Here is a 17198-nt window from a genome sequence, read left to right on the forward strand (position 1 = left end):
CCCAATTCTGATGCTTGGTTTGAACTGCAGCGGATCATCTTGAGCATGTCTACATGCCTAAATGCATTGAGTTGCTGCCATGAGATTGGCTGCTTAGAAATTTGTTAATGAGCAGTTGGATAGGTGTACCTAATAAAGTAGCTGGTGAGTGTAGAATTAGAAGGCTCTGTATTTTGTTAAAACCAGTTTAAATGCCTTTTTTTCCCTTTAAAACTATCACCACATGCTAATAAATAAATATACAAATTAATAAAAAAGCTACTTACTCTCTTTTTTTTTACCCAGTCAAATTTAAAATTAAAGGGACAATGAACAAAACATTTAATTGACCATTTTGTTCCAGATTAGTTTGAGGTTCTTCTGTTCAAAAGAAAGACTTAACAAAATAATTAAAAACTGGTGTACATTGACTTCTATAGTTGGTGTTTTTTATCATATGGATATCAATAACTACTGGTTTCCAAAATTCTTCAAAACCTTTTTATGGTTCAACATAAAAAAATAAAATAAAATTAAAAAAAACTCACAAAGGTTTGGAGGCACTCATGAGTAAAAGGTGATTAAATTTCCTTTTTTCCTGACAGCTAAACATTTAAAACTAAAATTCTGTTCCATTTAAATCAAAATAATTTAGAGTTCACAATATAACAAAAAAAGTTGAATCCATTTATTTATTTATTCATTTCATTTGTTTCTAATTACTAAACTGCTGTGATATCCAGACTGCCACATACAGCCAAAACAACTGACAATTGAAAGGTTATTTCTTACTGGAGAAAGATATTGTAAAGCTTCAATCTCAAAGAAAAACACAAGAAATAACATGTTAACCATTAAAAACAAATATATTTCCACTGAACAACACAAGCGCTTTAAACTCAAAATCAGTCAGTAAAAACCACACTGGTAACACAATGTGACTGTGAGTGATGTTCAATAGTAAATAAATAGAAATAAATAAGAGCTGTGATTAAACATCAACAAAAAGAATAAAGAATTGCAGAAAAATTCAACAGACATTTTTTTTCCATCATAAACAAAATGAAATTAGACAAACTATTAAAATTGCTCACAGCCACTCTTTCAGTAAATTAGTGTAACATTGTTCACTCTATAGTGCAATGAACAGAAATAGCAGCAGTGAAAATTACCCAACACATCACAAATGATTAGTCGGTATCCTCGACTTCAGTGAAGATATCATCCAGGAAGAACTGAGACACCTGAACTGGATCCTTAGAAGATTCCCCAGCAGAAGGGCTGCTTTGAGGAGACTGAACAACAGAGCATATGATATTATTAAAAATGCCTCAGATGAAAGATGTCAAAATTGCACTCATTAACAACACAATGGTTTGCCTATAGATAATTTATTTGATGGCGGTGTGTACAGTACCTGCCCATCTGCCGATGTTTGAGAGGCTGTGGGTGCTCTAGCTGGAGATGAGGTAGGTGTTATAGGAATACGGTGAAGAACAATCTTTGGTGAGAATCCTGATGGTACATGTGTCTCTTCACCAGCTTGCAGTTCAAAACCAGGACTTCTGCTTCCAAGCAAAGCCAGAGATGATACTATTTGGGTTTCATTTCTAGGAGTACAAAGAGACTGATTTGGTCGAGTAGTTGCTTTTAATTTGAACAGCAGAACATATTATCTTTCTTTCCTTCTTTCTATCCATCCATTCATCAAATATGTTTAGCAAAACGTGTGCATTACTGTAAGTTTTAACAAGATTTTGTTCTAGTCTGGCCTTTCCACAAATCACCACCTTCTCTGGGTGAAAGGGTTTGAATAAACCTAAAAAGATATAAATGCTTTGGTACTTACTTCCAAAAAAAGGTTTTGGTTGTTAAGGCAGACCAAAAAGATTAAAAATACACCTTTTGAGTAAAGTCAAAGTGAGGGACATTGCCATGATGCAACTTGGGCCCCACCCTGGAGCCAGGCCTGGGTTTGGGGATTGCAGTCTTCCCTATGGAACCCGGGCTGGCACAGCCACAAAGAGTGATGTGGTACCCTCCACCTGTCACACACCTCCTGCAGAAGGAGCCAGTGCATTAGGCACAGCAACTAGCTCTCGGGACATGGAATGTCACCTCACTGACAGGGAAGGATTCTGAATAAATGCGGGAGGTTGAATTGTTCTGACAGGAGATAGCTCCCATGTGTTGAAGCCTCCCTAGAAAAGTCTGTGCCAGGGTACTGGAGAGGTCAATGAGGCTGATGGCTAAACCTCAGATTCAGGAGGAACAATGCAGAATTTGTTCAGGTCGTGGAACAGCTCTGTACCCTCTTCTCTAGTGTGTTTGAGGTTTCATGGGAGTCACCTGTTCAGTCCACAGGTCCTTTGTGGACTTAGAAAAGGTATTCAACTATGTCCATCGTGGCATTCTGTGGGCAATGAAATGCTTAAAGTCCGTCTGGTCTCTATGGTTTGGTTGGCATTGCCGGCAATAAATCAGACTTGTTCCCAGTGCACATAGCTTCCTTTCGTCATGTTTTGGACAGAATTTCTACAGTAGGCACAGTCTACAGCAAGAGGGGGTCTAATTCAGGGACCACAGGATTTCAACTGCATTTATTTGCAGATGTTATTGTTCTCATAGCTTCATCTGACCTGGACCTTTCAACATGCACTGAGACAGTTTGCTGCTGAGTGGGACACAGCGAGGATGAAAATCAGCACCAATTGTGCTTGAGAGGAGAAAGATAGCTTGCCAACTCCAGGTTGGAAGAGAGTCCTTAGCTCACGTGGAGGAGCTCAAGTATTTTGGGGTTTTGTTCATGAGGGAGGCAAGGATGGAACATGAGATTGACACAGACTGGTGCAACAACAGCAGCAATTTGGTCAATGTACCAGTCTGTTGTGGTAAAAAGACAATGCACTCGATTTACTTTCATTAATTTACTACTCAACCTACGTTCCTGCTCGCAGCTATGTTCCTGAGCTTACTGCCATGACAGAAAGAACAAGATCTTGAATTCAAGTGGCTGAAGTGAGTTTCTTTCACAGGGTGGCAAGGCACATTATTAGACAGCTCTGTCACCCGGGAGTAACTCAGAGCAGAGCTGCTGCTCCTTTACATCAAGGCAAGCCAGTTGAGGTGTCTCCGGCATCTGTTTTGGATGCCTCCTGGACACCTACCTAGGAAGGGGTTCTGGGCTAAACTAAATTATTAAAAATTGTATGTTCAAATGAAGTGCTCAAATTAAAAACATTAAAGGAAGGGAAAGCTTGACTTTTCCAATTTTGTTTTACTTCGTGACTCAATAGTTCAGAGAAAAGGTGTTAAAGCCAGTTCCTGGAGGGCTGCAGCTCTGCACAGTTTAATTCCAACTCGAATTAAGCACATCTGATCAAATCAGTTGTGTCCTTTAGGCTTGTTTGAAACCTACAGGTGAGTGTGTTGAAGTTGAAGTTGGAACTAAACTGTGCAGAGCTGCGGCCCTCCAGGAACTGGCTTTGACACCTGTAGTTTAGAGTATTCATTTCTTCTGTTTACATTACTCTTGTGTTATAAGGGCAACAATGCACTTGTATTAACATTCCAGAAAGCTATTTTATCAGCATCATCATGGAAACATTATTCATCATGCTGTCTGGTTCAGGTGCAGAATAAAAAGTAATGGCAGCAGGACTGAAAAAAAAAAACAGTCCTGACCTGACCTCTAGGCTGTGGGTCTGGGTGTGCATCAAAGGCCTTCTGGGTCCAGACCTGGACTAGTCTGCCTAGTGACTTATGGTGTAGTGGCTCATGTGGTCAAATGCATTCAAGGACCACTCACAGTCTGCCTATTAACCCAATTCTTAAACATGGTGCCATAGGGTGCATTGATTTAATATGTGAAATTTTTCTGATATATGACTTAGGCCCCGTTTACACTAATGCGTTTTAGTTTGAAAACGCATAAGTTTTGCTACGGTTACGCCATCCGTCCACACTACGCCGGAGTTCTCGAGCGCCGAAAACGGAGCATTTCGAAAACGCTGGAGAGGCCGTTTTCATTCCGAAACGCTGCTGCTCCGTCTCAGTGTGGATGATGGAAAACAGAGACATCTGAAAACGGAGGCGGGGCTGCCGACATTCGCCTCTCAATATTAAGTAGCCTAACATACAGTTCAGTCTCGCATCTTCTCCGTGTAAGTTAAGACTTCGCAAGTTTGATCAAGGCTGCAGTCTCTTCTTCTCAGTTTGATATGGAAAACAGACTATACCGAGGACACGGGTAAATCTTCAAAGGGAACAGTGTACTTTATAACTTCATTCACATCACCCTGGCTACGTTGTTTCACTTTCTCAACAATAAAATGTAAACATGATTTAAGGAACTGCCTATTTTCATTTTAATATTAGCAACTTAACAGACAGCAGAAATGTTGAGGCGTTGAGCTGCATTTATGAGCGTCATCTTCACTGTGTGGATATTTATAACAAAAAGGAGCCGATAACAAGGGCCTCCTTCCAATTTCAGTGAAAATACGAAACCCTCTCTTTTGCTGAATATCAGTTTTAATAATCGATAATGGCCATTATAAAAGTATAACATACAATAAGTTTATACATTATAGGAAATAAAGGCAAGCGATCAGTCAATATACAGAATGTACGTGCTTACATTAATCATTAACTTATCTTTGCGCTCAGCCAAAACACGTTACCTGAGAACAAGTAATAGATTCCAGATTTCAGAAGTCAGGGAATATGTCGTTAGATACAGACAACAAGATGAATGAAATATCCCGTTTAATAAATATAGTGAGATTAGATCCAGCAGGAGATGTTTGATGAGAAGTCAGACTAGCACAGCTCTTATCTGGGTAGATTGGCTGCAGCGCTTGCCTGAGAGTGTGTGTGTGGTCACGTGATGTGCGTTTTCAGCGTTTTGGTGTGGACGGAGAGCTGTTCAGAAACGCTGGGTAAACCGCGAGTGTGGACGCGGATCGTTTTCATTCTAAAACGCCGTTTTAAAACTAAAACGCACTAGTGTAAACGGGGCCTTAGGTGTGATCTGATCAACCAAAAGCATCTTAATACCACGTGTTAATATGGCCTTTATGTCACTAGTGTGAAATGAAAAGCTGTTCTTACCCTCTAGAAGTGGTTTTCACAGTGACAGGCGTGCTGTGATGTTTTGGCTGCAGAACACTTTGAGCAGCACGGATTTCCTCCATTGATAACCTCTCTAACTGTACTCTACACAAACTTGAGGTCTCTCCTATGTGTTGCCTTGATGGAGACTCCACTGACTCCTTCACTTTTGATGTCAGAGTCCGCTGAGGTGTCGTTGAGGCAGCCTGAGGAGACTTCAGCACTTGAGGCTGATCTTTAATGCATCTTTCAGGTGATCTTAGTGTCATGTGAAATGTATCTGAATTAGAGAAAGACACATTGATGAAAAAATCCTGGAGACTACGTAATATAATATTGTATGAAGAAGAACAACTCACTTGTTGTTGGTGATTCTTTGGCTTGTGATGCAGGCAGACTCTCTTTTGAGACCCCAATCTCTGGTATTTCAGTGGTAGAGTCTATTGGAGGCGTCTATAAAACAGATTTTGTAGTCATTTGCACCTTGTTTAAAAGTTAATTTAGGTGATTCTCAAAAACAGTGCAGGTGACAGTATACTCTACAAAATAATAAACATATACAGTATTAAGATGAGTGTTGTTTTACAGAAAATATGGTGGTACTTTGGCATAGAGAAATTCTACTAATGAAGCCTTTACCATTTTAAGGTCTTATTAGCTTTCATTGTAATGGCATATACTATTTATAAACAGTATAATATATACATTTATGTATGTATGTATGTATGTATGTATGCATGTATGTATGTATGCATGTATATATATGTATATATATATATATATATATATATATGTATATATATATATATATATATATATATATATATATATATGTATATATATGTATATATATGTATATATATATATATATATATATATATGTATATATATATATATATGTATATATATATATATATATATATATATATATATATATATATATATATATATATATATATATATATATACATACATATATATATATATATATATATATATATATATATATATATATATATATATATATATATATATATATATATATATATATATATATATATATATACATATATATATATATATATATATATATATATATATATATATATATATAACATAGGTTTATGACTATAAAAAATAATGTTACATAAAAGTAATAATTACATTATGACTATGAGAATTAGAAGTATAATTCTTCAATTCTAATATTAACTATCATGTTGCCAAAACTCCCAATATAAGAGAGCACACCACTTTTATCATGCAACATGTTTTTCCTTTCAGAATGTTTGGGGGTATATCAACATCTGGACAAGTCTTCTGGAGATTTACCAATACAAAATCTATTACGATAAACTGCTGTTAAATGCTTCCTGAAATAGCTTACATTATCTGATATCACTGAAGGTGTCTTCCTCCTTATTGATGGACTTTGAGCAAATTCCTCATTGTCATGAGGACTGCTCGAGTCAAACATTTTTAGGTTTGTGTTGTTCTCCTCATTCTCTTCAGAAACAGGCACAAATGCATCTGACAGCAACATGTGGGAAACTCCTTCACACCAGTTCTCAATCTCATCTGAGTCTATGGGCAACATATTGCTTTTAAAGGTCCATTCCTCTGCTTGATGGTCCAGAGACTGTTGAGGTGCAGCCAGAGAGCTCTGTGCAGAGCTGGGTGGAATGAGGTCAGTTTCTGAAGGATCGTCTATCCTTTTTGATAATGTAGGTTTTGAACACTGTGTGCCTTGAAATCCAAGAGAGATTGAAAGCATGAAGTTAGAAGCAAATCCAACCAACCTCTCTGCATTATCTAAATAACTATGGTCACAGACATTTTAGCTCAGTAAAAAAAATTATGGTTATACAAAAAAATACAAAAGGTTAATTATTTTTTTAATTTCGTCACTCCTAATAAAAAGGCAAACATTATTTATTTATGGCTTAAGATACACATTGCCTCTCAAAGAAACTAAACATCTGGATTTAACCAAGCAAACAGGTAAGAGCTTCCCGTTGGATAATTATTGCACTTGTCATTTAGTAACCACTTATCATTAAAGCTAATCTGGAATAAAAAGCTTCAATGTGTTAGAGAACAATAGATTAGGCGACGCAGTGGCGCAGTAGGTAGTGCTGTCGCCTTACAGCAAGAAGGTTGCTGGTTCGAGCCTCGGCTGGGTCAGTTGGTGTATCTGTGTGGAGTTTGCATGTTCTCCCTGCGTTTGCGTGGGTTTTCTCTGGGTGCTCCGGTTTCCCCCACAGTCCAAAGACATGTGGTACAGAATTGGGTAGGCTAAATTGTCCATAGTGTATGTATGTGTGCAACTGAGTGTGTATGGGTTTCCCAGAGATGGGTTGCTCAAAGGGCATCTGCTGCGTAAAACAAATGCTGGATAAGATGGCGGTTGATTCCGCTGTGGCGACCCCAGATTGATAAAGGGACTAAGAAATTTGCTCTTTGCTTTTTTTAAATTGCATTGGACAATGCATTTGCATTACATCCAATTGTGTCAAAAATGACATAATAGAAACACTAATACTGTATGTTAAATTTAGTAAATGTGTGCAATAAGTTGGGAAAAGACATTATATCAATAGTATTTCCACCACCTTTTCCCTGAACAGGCCTGTTCCTCTTGGGTGATACTGACGATTCAGCATGTGATGACTGTGCCTCCTCTCTCATCTGTAGAATTTAAACAGAAGTTTTTACATTTAGTCATTTAGACACATTTAGTGATGCTGAGCAACATTCACATGCACGATATTTAGAATTTATGGATCCTAATGATAAATAAACTATAACTCTTAATAAAAAAGTAATATTTAAAGTCATTTTTAAAAGCAATTTTTATACTGTCTGCTGGATTGCACTAAATTCTACTACACATACTGTTTAACTAGCGATGGTATGAGCAGGGACCAGTTTTTCAAAAGTAATCCAGTGGTATTTTGAAATAAGTTTTCAAAAGTAACAAAGGGATTTTAAATAAAGATCAGACCATGTAATCCAATCGAACATTCGATTTAGCTCAAACCTGCCATTTGGTTTATCTGAATTTGGATCTATTTGATAAAAAAAAATAAAAATAATAAAAAAACAGGATTATCCTGATCCCATCAGAAGGGTGTATTCAGTTGAAATGTAAAAAATTGTTAAAAACATCTAATGAAATATGGTAAACAACAACAAAACAATATCAAAGCAGTATTGTATTAGAACAAACTAAAAAATGATAAATGTTTGTTGATTGTAGTATTTCTGTTTCTTACTATAAAAACAAACAATGGCTGTTTGTGGTAACAAGTATTTTGCCTCCCTGTTGTTCTTTACTAAGCCAGTAAAGTAGGCTACACTGTTGGTTTCATTTAAGGCTCTGGTAAACAGGATTTGGTAATACTGAAATTTGGTATTTGGACAGTGATCCAACCCAATGTTCGTTTAAAAAATTGTCATAAAAGTAAGATTGATCAGTTTATCCTAAATAGCAGAACATGGGATTTCCATATCTGGACCAATCTGATACAGAGAATTTTTTTTTGGAAAAACTGGGACCTGATAATTACTGTTGTTAATGTTTTGATAATCGCCCCACTAATAAAATAATTTATCGATAAATGTTTTTTTATTTATTTTTTATTTCTGATTTCTGGTTTATCTCCTAAATTTCACAGTGCTCACACATCTTTACATAAAGATTACATTAAATATAATCTTTAAATTAATTTTTGTCAGGTAAAATAGTTGAATATGAAAACAATGAAATGTATAGTTAAATATCCACCAAAATCATTAAATGTATAATAATTTAAACAAATATGAAAACTCAAGTGGTTCCAAACCTTTCAGTTTCTTTTTTCCATTGAACACAAAATAAGTGATTTTGTTAGAAGTCATTTGTTTTCTTTTCTGATATGACGTCAACAGTTACTGGTTGAAAGAAACAGGTTCAGTGCTTCCCACACAGACTTTACTTGGCTGGGCTGCCCAGGTATATTAATGGCTGCCCAAGAATATATTTTATGACAGTTTTTTTTTTAAACCAATATTATCATCCTTTTTCTACCCACCCAAGATACACATTTTGTACTGCTCATTGTGTGTGCGTGAGAAATGCCAACAACACTTCCCCAGATAGTCTTGCATGTTTTGCAGAGATCCACTGAGATACGCCTTTTTGGGGCTTGAAAATGCTTTAGGCCGGTGTTTCTAAATCTCCAGGATTTGACGTTTGCTTTCAATTTCTAAAGGTGTTGTTAATTGTATGCATTTTTGCATTACTCTTTTATCAAAGACTACTTTTCGTTTGGCTTCACAGCTGACAGCATGCACAGCCGCAAGACTGAGAGAAAAAATAAATAATAGATTATTTAATCTAAACTATTCAACAACAATTTAATATGTATTCGAAATGACATCCACACTGACTGCAAAAAAATATGTACACTATAAGAAATGGTCAATCAACTCATTTGCCTTATTTAAATAATCTACACATTCTATTCTAATTATTATTTAATGCAAATTTTTATTAAAATGCTTTAGTGATACTGTACTAAATGGCATGCCAATAAAGCAACTTAAACCTTTTTTGTTTCATAGATTATTTTCATTTTTTTTTGTCACATGTAGTTAACCAATTATGTGTCATGGGGATAAGATGTATTTAAGTTTGGCTGAAAGTATATTTTAAACCTGTGGGATGCACTGAGGTTTGTGAAGCATGAGTAAATAATTTCCAAATTTTTAATTTGGGGTTAAAAAAAAAAATCCTATAAGTTATGTCAGTTATAAAATTAACCTGAGGTCTTTCTGTCAATCGAGGGCTTCTCAATATATCAGTCAGCACCACATGACAAACTCTCTCATATGATCGTCTCTCCTCTTCACCCATCTGGTTGACGCTTTGGACAGAACATCCTCTCTCCATATTAACATCATCTTGTGTTTCATTAGAAACCGGCACAAATATATCAGACAACACTATGTGCGTCACATCAAGAGAACCTCCCTCTTTTTTCATTTCCACAGATGGTGAATCGCTGCTGTGACAGAATTAAAATGAAAATTAGTCCATAATATCAATATACATAGTAAATGACAACTTAAAAAAAGCCATGTCATACCATGCTAATGATTTTTCAGATGTGAATGACGTAAGATCCTGTGTAGACAAAGTCATCAAGGCAGGCCTTGCATCTAATTCTTCCTCAGACACATCTTCTTCTTGCTCCGTTCTCTCTTCTAATTCTTCTTTAATTAGAGGTTCTGGTGAAATGATTTGAGCTGTGGCTGGATCATTAAACCCAATATCAGACTGCTCTTGACTTGACATGTCCTCAGTAGGAGATGTTAGTTTGCCTTGAAGAAAAAAATATTATAACCCAAATATTACTATAAATGCCATAGTCTATTCTTTAATTAATATTTATGTAATACAACCTAACTGATGTGTTCATCAAAATAAGTGATTGTGTCATGTCAGATTAAAAAGATCAATTTAGTTTTGCTATCTCTTCAAGCATCAAAGCTTCAGTTAATAAAACTTTCAATGCATGGACAAAAATAATGAAAAAATATAAAAATATACAGGATTTTTTTTCCAAATAGAAAGCCTTTTGGGAATGCTAATATACATTGCAGTTTTTATTTTTAGCTGAACTACACCAATAAAAGTTATAAAAAGACTGTTGAAAATGCAGTACATCTGCTAAAGGGCTTAGACTGCTCTTGAAATGTTGATGGCAGCACACTTGATGTCTTTAGGCAACTATCCTGCTTTCCAGTGATATCTCCCCTTGTTTCCTTCTGTGGACACAAATACAGAATCACAAGTTGTTTGTCTTATTATATGCAAATGAAATGCTATTCTACACTCTTTTTTCTTTGTCCCACCCCTTTACATTTACAGCTCACACTTTGGTTACTCCAGCAACTAAAACACATGTTGTTTCAAAGCCTTGTCAGTTTACATTCCTGATACATCGTACACAGAAACACAGCTTTTAAACAAGGTTCTCTTTGAATCAACTGGCAATTACAAATAAGGTTAAGTAAAAATGCACACAGGTCCGTAAAATGTCCGCAAATGTCAAGTGCTGGTGCAATTTGTGCATGTGTCGCTATAAGAGAATGTGAAACAGTCTCTTGCATTTTTTTGTGTGCATTTTGTCAGTAAACACAGTTCTAGAAAACCTCCTGCTTGTGCATTTATAACATATATAGGCCTGTCACAATAATAAATATATAGATTTATTGCACAAACACATGCTCATGACCTCAATCATTTTATCAATGATTATATCATCTATTTATGATGATATCAGCCATACATTAAAGCCAATTCTAGCAATATTTTAGCTGATTGTGCAACATCGTGATCTATACTTGAAGTGTCAGTTTTAGTATAGTTAAAAACACTGTAGTTTTCAATATAAATTGCTATAGTATATTTTTATGTGAGTGTCTGACAAATGAAAAAGATCTGTAGTAGATATCGCAGCCTCTGTTACCTTATACCTTGCACTTTTATGTTAACATTTAATATTATTTATTTAGAATATGCGTTTTCACATATCGTGACAAGCCTAATCATAGAAATATTTTATTTAATGCCATGTCAGCAATGACTATTTTCAAGGCAAAAACATTTCAATATTAAATATACAATTAAAACCCACAAAGAAATGAGTGCATGAATTAGATAAGATTTGTAATGTTTTATATGATACAAATTCAAAAATTGTAGCATGTGCATTCAGATGGAGCAGCATGTACTATGTAGAGTCATAACTCCCTATGTAGTTCTGATGGCAATCCAATTAGATCAACCAGCAGAAATAATCCACCAGTTTTATTGGCTTATAATTAATTTGTTAAATCGCCCATAATGATAATAAAAAACATTTAACAACTGATATAGCCACCAATATATTGTGCATCACTATGCATAAGGACTAAAATTTTAAATTGTGATTAAAAAAAAAAAAAACGCTGAAAAAAAGGATTGGTTGAATTATCAATAGATTATTAAGTAGACTGTTAGGTTGGGGTAGGGATACTGTGATGGTTGACATGTACTTGCAAAGTTTCTTATAGTCAGTTATATGTCTTTTTAAGCAGACAGTCTACTAATACTCAAGTGGACCATCAAAATAGTGTTTACCAAAAAAAATAAACACTTACCTGGTCATAAACTTCAAGGACAACTTTCTCTCTCTCTTCTTGAAGCTCACTATTATTGGGGCTTTCCAACACATTTAAAACACTATCTATTTCTCCTGAAGAGAGCATGAAGGTGTCAGCCAGCACCATGTGTGAAACACCCTCACAACCATAATCCCTTTTATCCTTGGACACGTCCATGACTGTACTGTGCACCTGAAAAGAAACCTGCATTAATAGATCATTTATATAAATATATAATAAATGATGACTTGTATGGACAAAATCAGTCTGACTCACTGGAAAGACTTGGTCCATCTGGTCAACTTCTATTTGAAGAGGATGCTCAACTGTCATCTCTTCAGAAACTGGCACAGTGGCTACTGAAACTACACCGTCACGTCCAGAATGGGCTCCCAGCTCACTGTCTTCAGGGTCTGAGTGGATTTTAGGATCAATAGTTTCTTGTGCAGATGTTTTCTGTTTGGACTCGCTCTCAGTTTCAGCTTTGGCATGAGATGACGGTGGACTCTGACTGCTTGCAGGGTCCAACTGGACATTTCTTGAAGGTCCAGCTTTCAAACATGGCTTCAGTTTTGGCTTGATCTTTATCTTGCCTTTGACAGAAAGATTACAGAGAATTTTAGCATCTTTTCATTGTAACTGATACGACAAAGTTTAAAAAAAAGTCCTACTTCTCCTCTGAGCAGGAGCTTTTGTTTCTGATGCTTTTGCTGTGGTCTCATCCAAATTTGGCACATCTGTAAGCTATAACCAGAGAGGAAGACACTTTAATTTCCTAAAAGCGCAACAAAATATGAACAATCTTCAAACTGCACACTTGCTACACTTCATACCATGGTAGAATTACAGGAGAGCATCTCAGATGGACAAATTAAAGAGTTCACACCATCATAACTGCTTTCCTGTGTGGATATCAATTGTGTACTGGCATTTTCTGGATACTTTGAAAGACAAACCAGGGGATCATCCTCACAAGAAACACTTTCACGTGGTTTCTCTGGCTCTTCTGATGCCATGTGCAGAGATGCACTACAAAACAAGGTAATCAAGAAGGAATGTAATGAATGACCATGACTTTGTGTAAAAATGTATTTAATAAAAGTAAAGAGAAATGTACCTGGAAGGCTCTTCTGTGAAGGAAGGAGTTTGTGAATTGCCTTTCAACCGTGAGGGTGTGTGGACTTGTGCAGGCTGTAGTTCATAGGGCAGTGTGTCCTGCTCCCCGCTGATTCCCTCACTAAACAGCTCAGAGGTTGGAATCTCATACAGAGTCAAAATAAAGGTGGGCTCCTCTGCCTGGTAATCTGTGAGGAGAAAAAAATGTGTAAAACAACACTACTATTTAGAAGATTGAGAAAAGACCATTAAAAAAAAAAACACAAATTAACATTCATGTTCAACAGATGCATAAAAATTATTAAATGTGACAATAAAAAGACATTTTTAATATAACAAAGAATTTCTATTGAAAATAAATGCATCAAATAATCAGTAGATTCCACAAAAAACATAAGCAGTAGAACTTTAAGCATAGATAATAATAAGAAATAAGAAACAGTACAAATCATCACAGCACAAATCATTCACAATACTGCAGTAGATATTATACAGTGGCTTGGTATTCATTACCAGATGCACCTGTTTCCACTCCAGATGAGATTGAGATTTCAGCTTTTGAATCCCCATCGAGAGGGACACTCCAGTTCTGCCAGAAAACACTAATCAGTTAAAAGGCGTTCTTTCATTCAATGAACAGTGAATACAGAATGTACACAGTGTTGAATTCTGACAAGACACTTTACCTCAGAAACTGACGATTGCTCTTCAGTGCAGTCTTGTTTTGCTGAATCCTGCTTATCTGGTATTTGGATGTTTTCAGCTGCAGGCACACTAAACATCAACCTAAAGCAAAATTAAATCATATTTTATCCATCTGACAACCTCACACATTACTAACTATCAATTAAAACTGCTCCAAAAAACAACATCAACAACAAACATTAGACATACGCATCAGTATCGTACAAGTTGCTGGTATGTTGGGTGAGATGATCAGAAAAAGATGAATCCATACTCTGTGGTTTTAATGGTACCAATGAAGCATCACTAAAAGCTGGGTCTACAAGAAAAATAAAATAAAATTAAATGAAGAGAATTAAAGACATGTGATTTTTTTATTAGAGGATTAATTCACCCAAAATTTTTCTTTATTTTATTAATTACTCACCCTCCTGTTGTTTCAATCCCTGATACCTTTGTTCATCTTCAGAACACAAATTAAGATATTTTATATGAAATCTGTAAGCTCACTTACTCAATACACAATGGTCCTGACTAAATTATAGCCCAGAAAATAAACAAAAAACAAACATTTCATGTTACTTTAATGGTTTCAACCAGAGGTGTGGACTCGAGTCATGTGACTTGGACTCGAGTCAGACTCGAGTCATGAATTTGATGACTTCAGACTTGACTTGACAAAATATGAAAAGACTTGCAACTCGACTTGGACTTGAACATAAATGACTCGGACTTTCACTTGGACTTGCGCCTATTGACTTGTAAAGACTTGCTATTTTCTATAAAAAGCCCAAAGATAAAAAGTATGTTGACACAGAACGCTCTATCTCTGCGTGTGTGTGCGTGTGTGACAGAGAGCATGCACGCATACTTTCGACCACTAGCGCTTTGTGGCGCACTTCCGTGTTTTTGCACCAGCGGGAAATTTGAAGATGCCATTTTCATTCTGACTCGGAGAGTGAAATAAACACATCCGCGATCTGCTCCTTTTGTTTTATTCAGCGGATTTACAACATCTGTCAAAGGTAAGAGACTTTACTACTCGCAATGTGTTACTGTTGTGCAAAAGCATTGTTTTACTGTTGTGTATAAGTCAATGAACTTTTTTTTTAAACCAAATTTACCCTCTCGTCATTTATATCATATAATTATGAATGAACATGGCTGTAATTTATGTTTTTGCACTTGGTCGTTTGTGTCAATGCGCATATTATGTTTTATCTTTGTGTTTTGCCCATAATAACTAGATATATAATTTATTTTTAAAGCTATTAAAACTGTAAAAAAAAAAGAAAAAGTTTTTTGTTATTTTCTGGTGACATTTTGCAATAAGGTTTCTTTAGTTAATCTATGTACTAACATGAACTAATAATGAACTATACTTCTAAACCTTTATTAATTATAGTTTAACATTTACTATTGCATTATTACAATTTAAAGTTATGCTTGTTAACATTAATGTTAATGCACTGTGAGTTAACAAGAATTAACTAATAATTTTATTTCCATTAATTAAAGCATAAAATAATGAAAACTGTAATGAACTGCACTGCATTGTTTGTTCACATTAGTACATGCATAAACTTGATTAATTAATACAACCTTATTGTAAAGTGTTACATTTTTCATATTTTGGATTAATACTATTAATTTTATTTAGTATTTAAAACCTTAAATGTATTTGTATTATTGTTGATGTTATGCCTCTTAGCAATATTTTATTCCTCTATATGGTTTTTAATTAAATTTTTATTGTGAGATTGTAATGTAATGCATATATATTGTTGAATTTCTGTTTGTTTGTTTTTCTGTATTTCCCCCTCTATATTTAAGGCTTATCTACTATTTTTAAAGTACTTAAAACCAACCATCTAATAAAAAATACAATTAACAATCACATTTTGTTTCATGGGTGTCTTTGTTCCTGTTTTGTAGGACTCTTATTTTAACAGATTTCATTTGGAAACACTTGACTGATCATTCAATTAAAGTTTTACCTTTGTTATTCCATCACTAAATGAGATCATTTAATTGTGAGTTGAATTACTCCATTTTTAATTGTTTTTAAATAAACTAAAAACAAAGACTTGTTTTATTCAGTTTGTTGAATGTGAACTTCTCTACTTTACATATTAAAATATATTTAAAACCACTATGAATGTATTTAAACTAATATTTAAATTTATATAACTGTTTCACTGTGGGTATTTCTATTTTAAATTATTTAGCACATTTATTGGCTATTCAAACATGAAAACAAGTTTTAGATACTTTGTGGCTCTAATAAATGGTTAAACATAACAATATCCCTGCAGAAAAATCCAGCTTAAACCAGCCTAGGCTGGTAAGCTGGTTTTAGCTGGTCGACCAGGCTGGTTTTAGAGGGGTTTTGGTCATTTCCAGGCTGGTTTCCAGCCATTTCCAGCCTGGTCTTAGCTGGTCAGGCTGGAAACTGACCAGCAAAATCCAGCTAAAACCAGCTTGACCAGCCTGGTTTAAGCTGGACATAGCTGGTTTTAGCTGGTCATCTCCCAGCCTGACCAGCTAAGATCAGGCTGGAAATGGCTGGAAACCAGCCTGGAAATGGCCAAAACCCCTCTAAAACCAGCCAACCAGCCTAGGCTGGTTTAAGCTGTTTTTTTCAGTAGGGATTTTTGACAAAATGTTCTAAAATGATTGTTTACAAGTGCCTAAGTGGGATTCGAACCCCGTTCTTTATGAAAAGAAAGAAAAATCTGATTGGCTCTGACATTACTTTCACTAGTCGGCAGGTACTTCAATCTGATTTGCTGGTCTCTCACGCGCGTATTCAGTCTCTCTGCGTTTGCTTGAGTTTTGTCCACACTGGCGCTTCATAATTTTCCTGCTTTTGCTCTCCAGAGATCCTCCTGGTAAATTGATTATTCCAGAATGTTGATATGGTTTATATATTGCTACACTATTTAGCAACAATACATGAAAAACTATGAGGTTAAGGTAAATTCTATAATAAATACTAGTGTTTTTGAGAGTTAGGTATACTGCCTATGTTTAAGCCTAGTATTATTTACAAGTTGTTAATGAATGCTTCAGCATACTGTAGTATTAAGAATAGTGAACTGATAAAATAAAATACA

The 17198-nt window shown here is 35.3% G+C and overlaps 1 protein-coding gene and 1 long non-coding RNA gene across 16 annotated transcripts in view; one reads left to right on the forward strand and one right to left on the reverse strand.

Annotated features, from left to right (window-relative positions):
- Positions 1-17198, forward strand: part of LOC147844337 (uncharacterized) — a 528347-nt gene that overhangs the window by 461567 nt on the left and 49582 nt on the right. The gene's annotated exons all lie outside the window — the stretch shown is intronic.
- The window catches only part of bdp1 (BDP1 general transcription factor IIIB subunit), a 37041-nt gene continuing 20500 nt past the window's right edge, over positions 658-17198 (reverse strand). For 2 of the 15 annotated variants that reach the window (XR_015491535.1, XR_015491531.1), the window contains exons 27-43: positions 14308-14401; positions 14085-14184; positions 13912-13987; positions 13400-13586; positions 13130-13311; positions 12954-13026; positions 12559-12875; positions 12280-12474; positions 10800-10902; positions 10221-10455; positions 9896-10139; positions 7704-7779; positions 6479-6837; positions 5451-5544; positions 5092-5371; positions 1397-1589; positions 658-1274 (exon numbers count right to left, since the gene is read on the reverse strand). Coding sequence is in view for 8 of the 15 variants with exons in the window: in XM_087253865.1 (XP_087109991.1) it covers positions 1170-1274; positions 1397-1589; positions 5092-5371; positions 5451-5544; positions 6479-6837; positions 7704-7779; positions 9896-10139; positions 10221-10455; positions 10800-10902; positions 12280-12474; positions 12559-12875; positions 12954-13026; positions 13116-13311; positions 13400-13586; positions 13912-13987; positions 14085-14184; positions 14293-14401 (2942 nt within the window). In the remaining 7 variants the exon portion in view is untranslated. Of the gene's footprint in view, positions 1275-1396; positions 1590-5091; positions 5372-5450; positions 5545-6478; positions 6838-7703; positions 7780-9895; positions 10140-10220; positions 10456-10799; positions 10903-12279; positions 12475-12558; positions 12876-12953; positions 13027-13115; positions 13312-13399; positions 13587-13911; positions 13988-14084; positions 14185-14292; positions 14402-17198 lie in introns of all 15 variants that reach the window. The other 13 variants (XR_015491534.1, XR_015491530.1, XR_015491533.1 and 10 more) reach the window with 7 other exon arrangements.

The sequence above is a fragment of the Danio rerio genome, chromosome 5 (assembly GCF_052040795.2).
Source record: "Danio rerio strain M-AB ecotype USA chromosome 5, GRCz13ab, whole genome shotgun sequence".
NCBI lineage: Eukaryota > Metazoa > Chordata > Actinopteri > Cypriniformes > Danionidae > Danio > Danio rerio.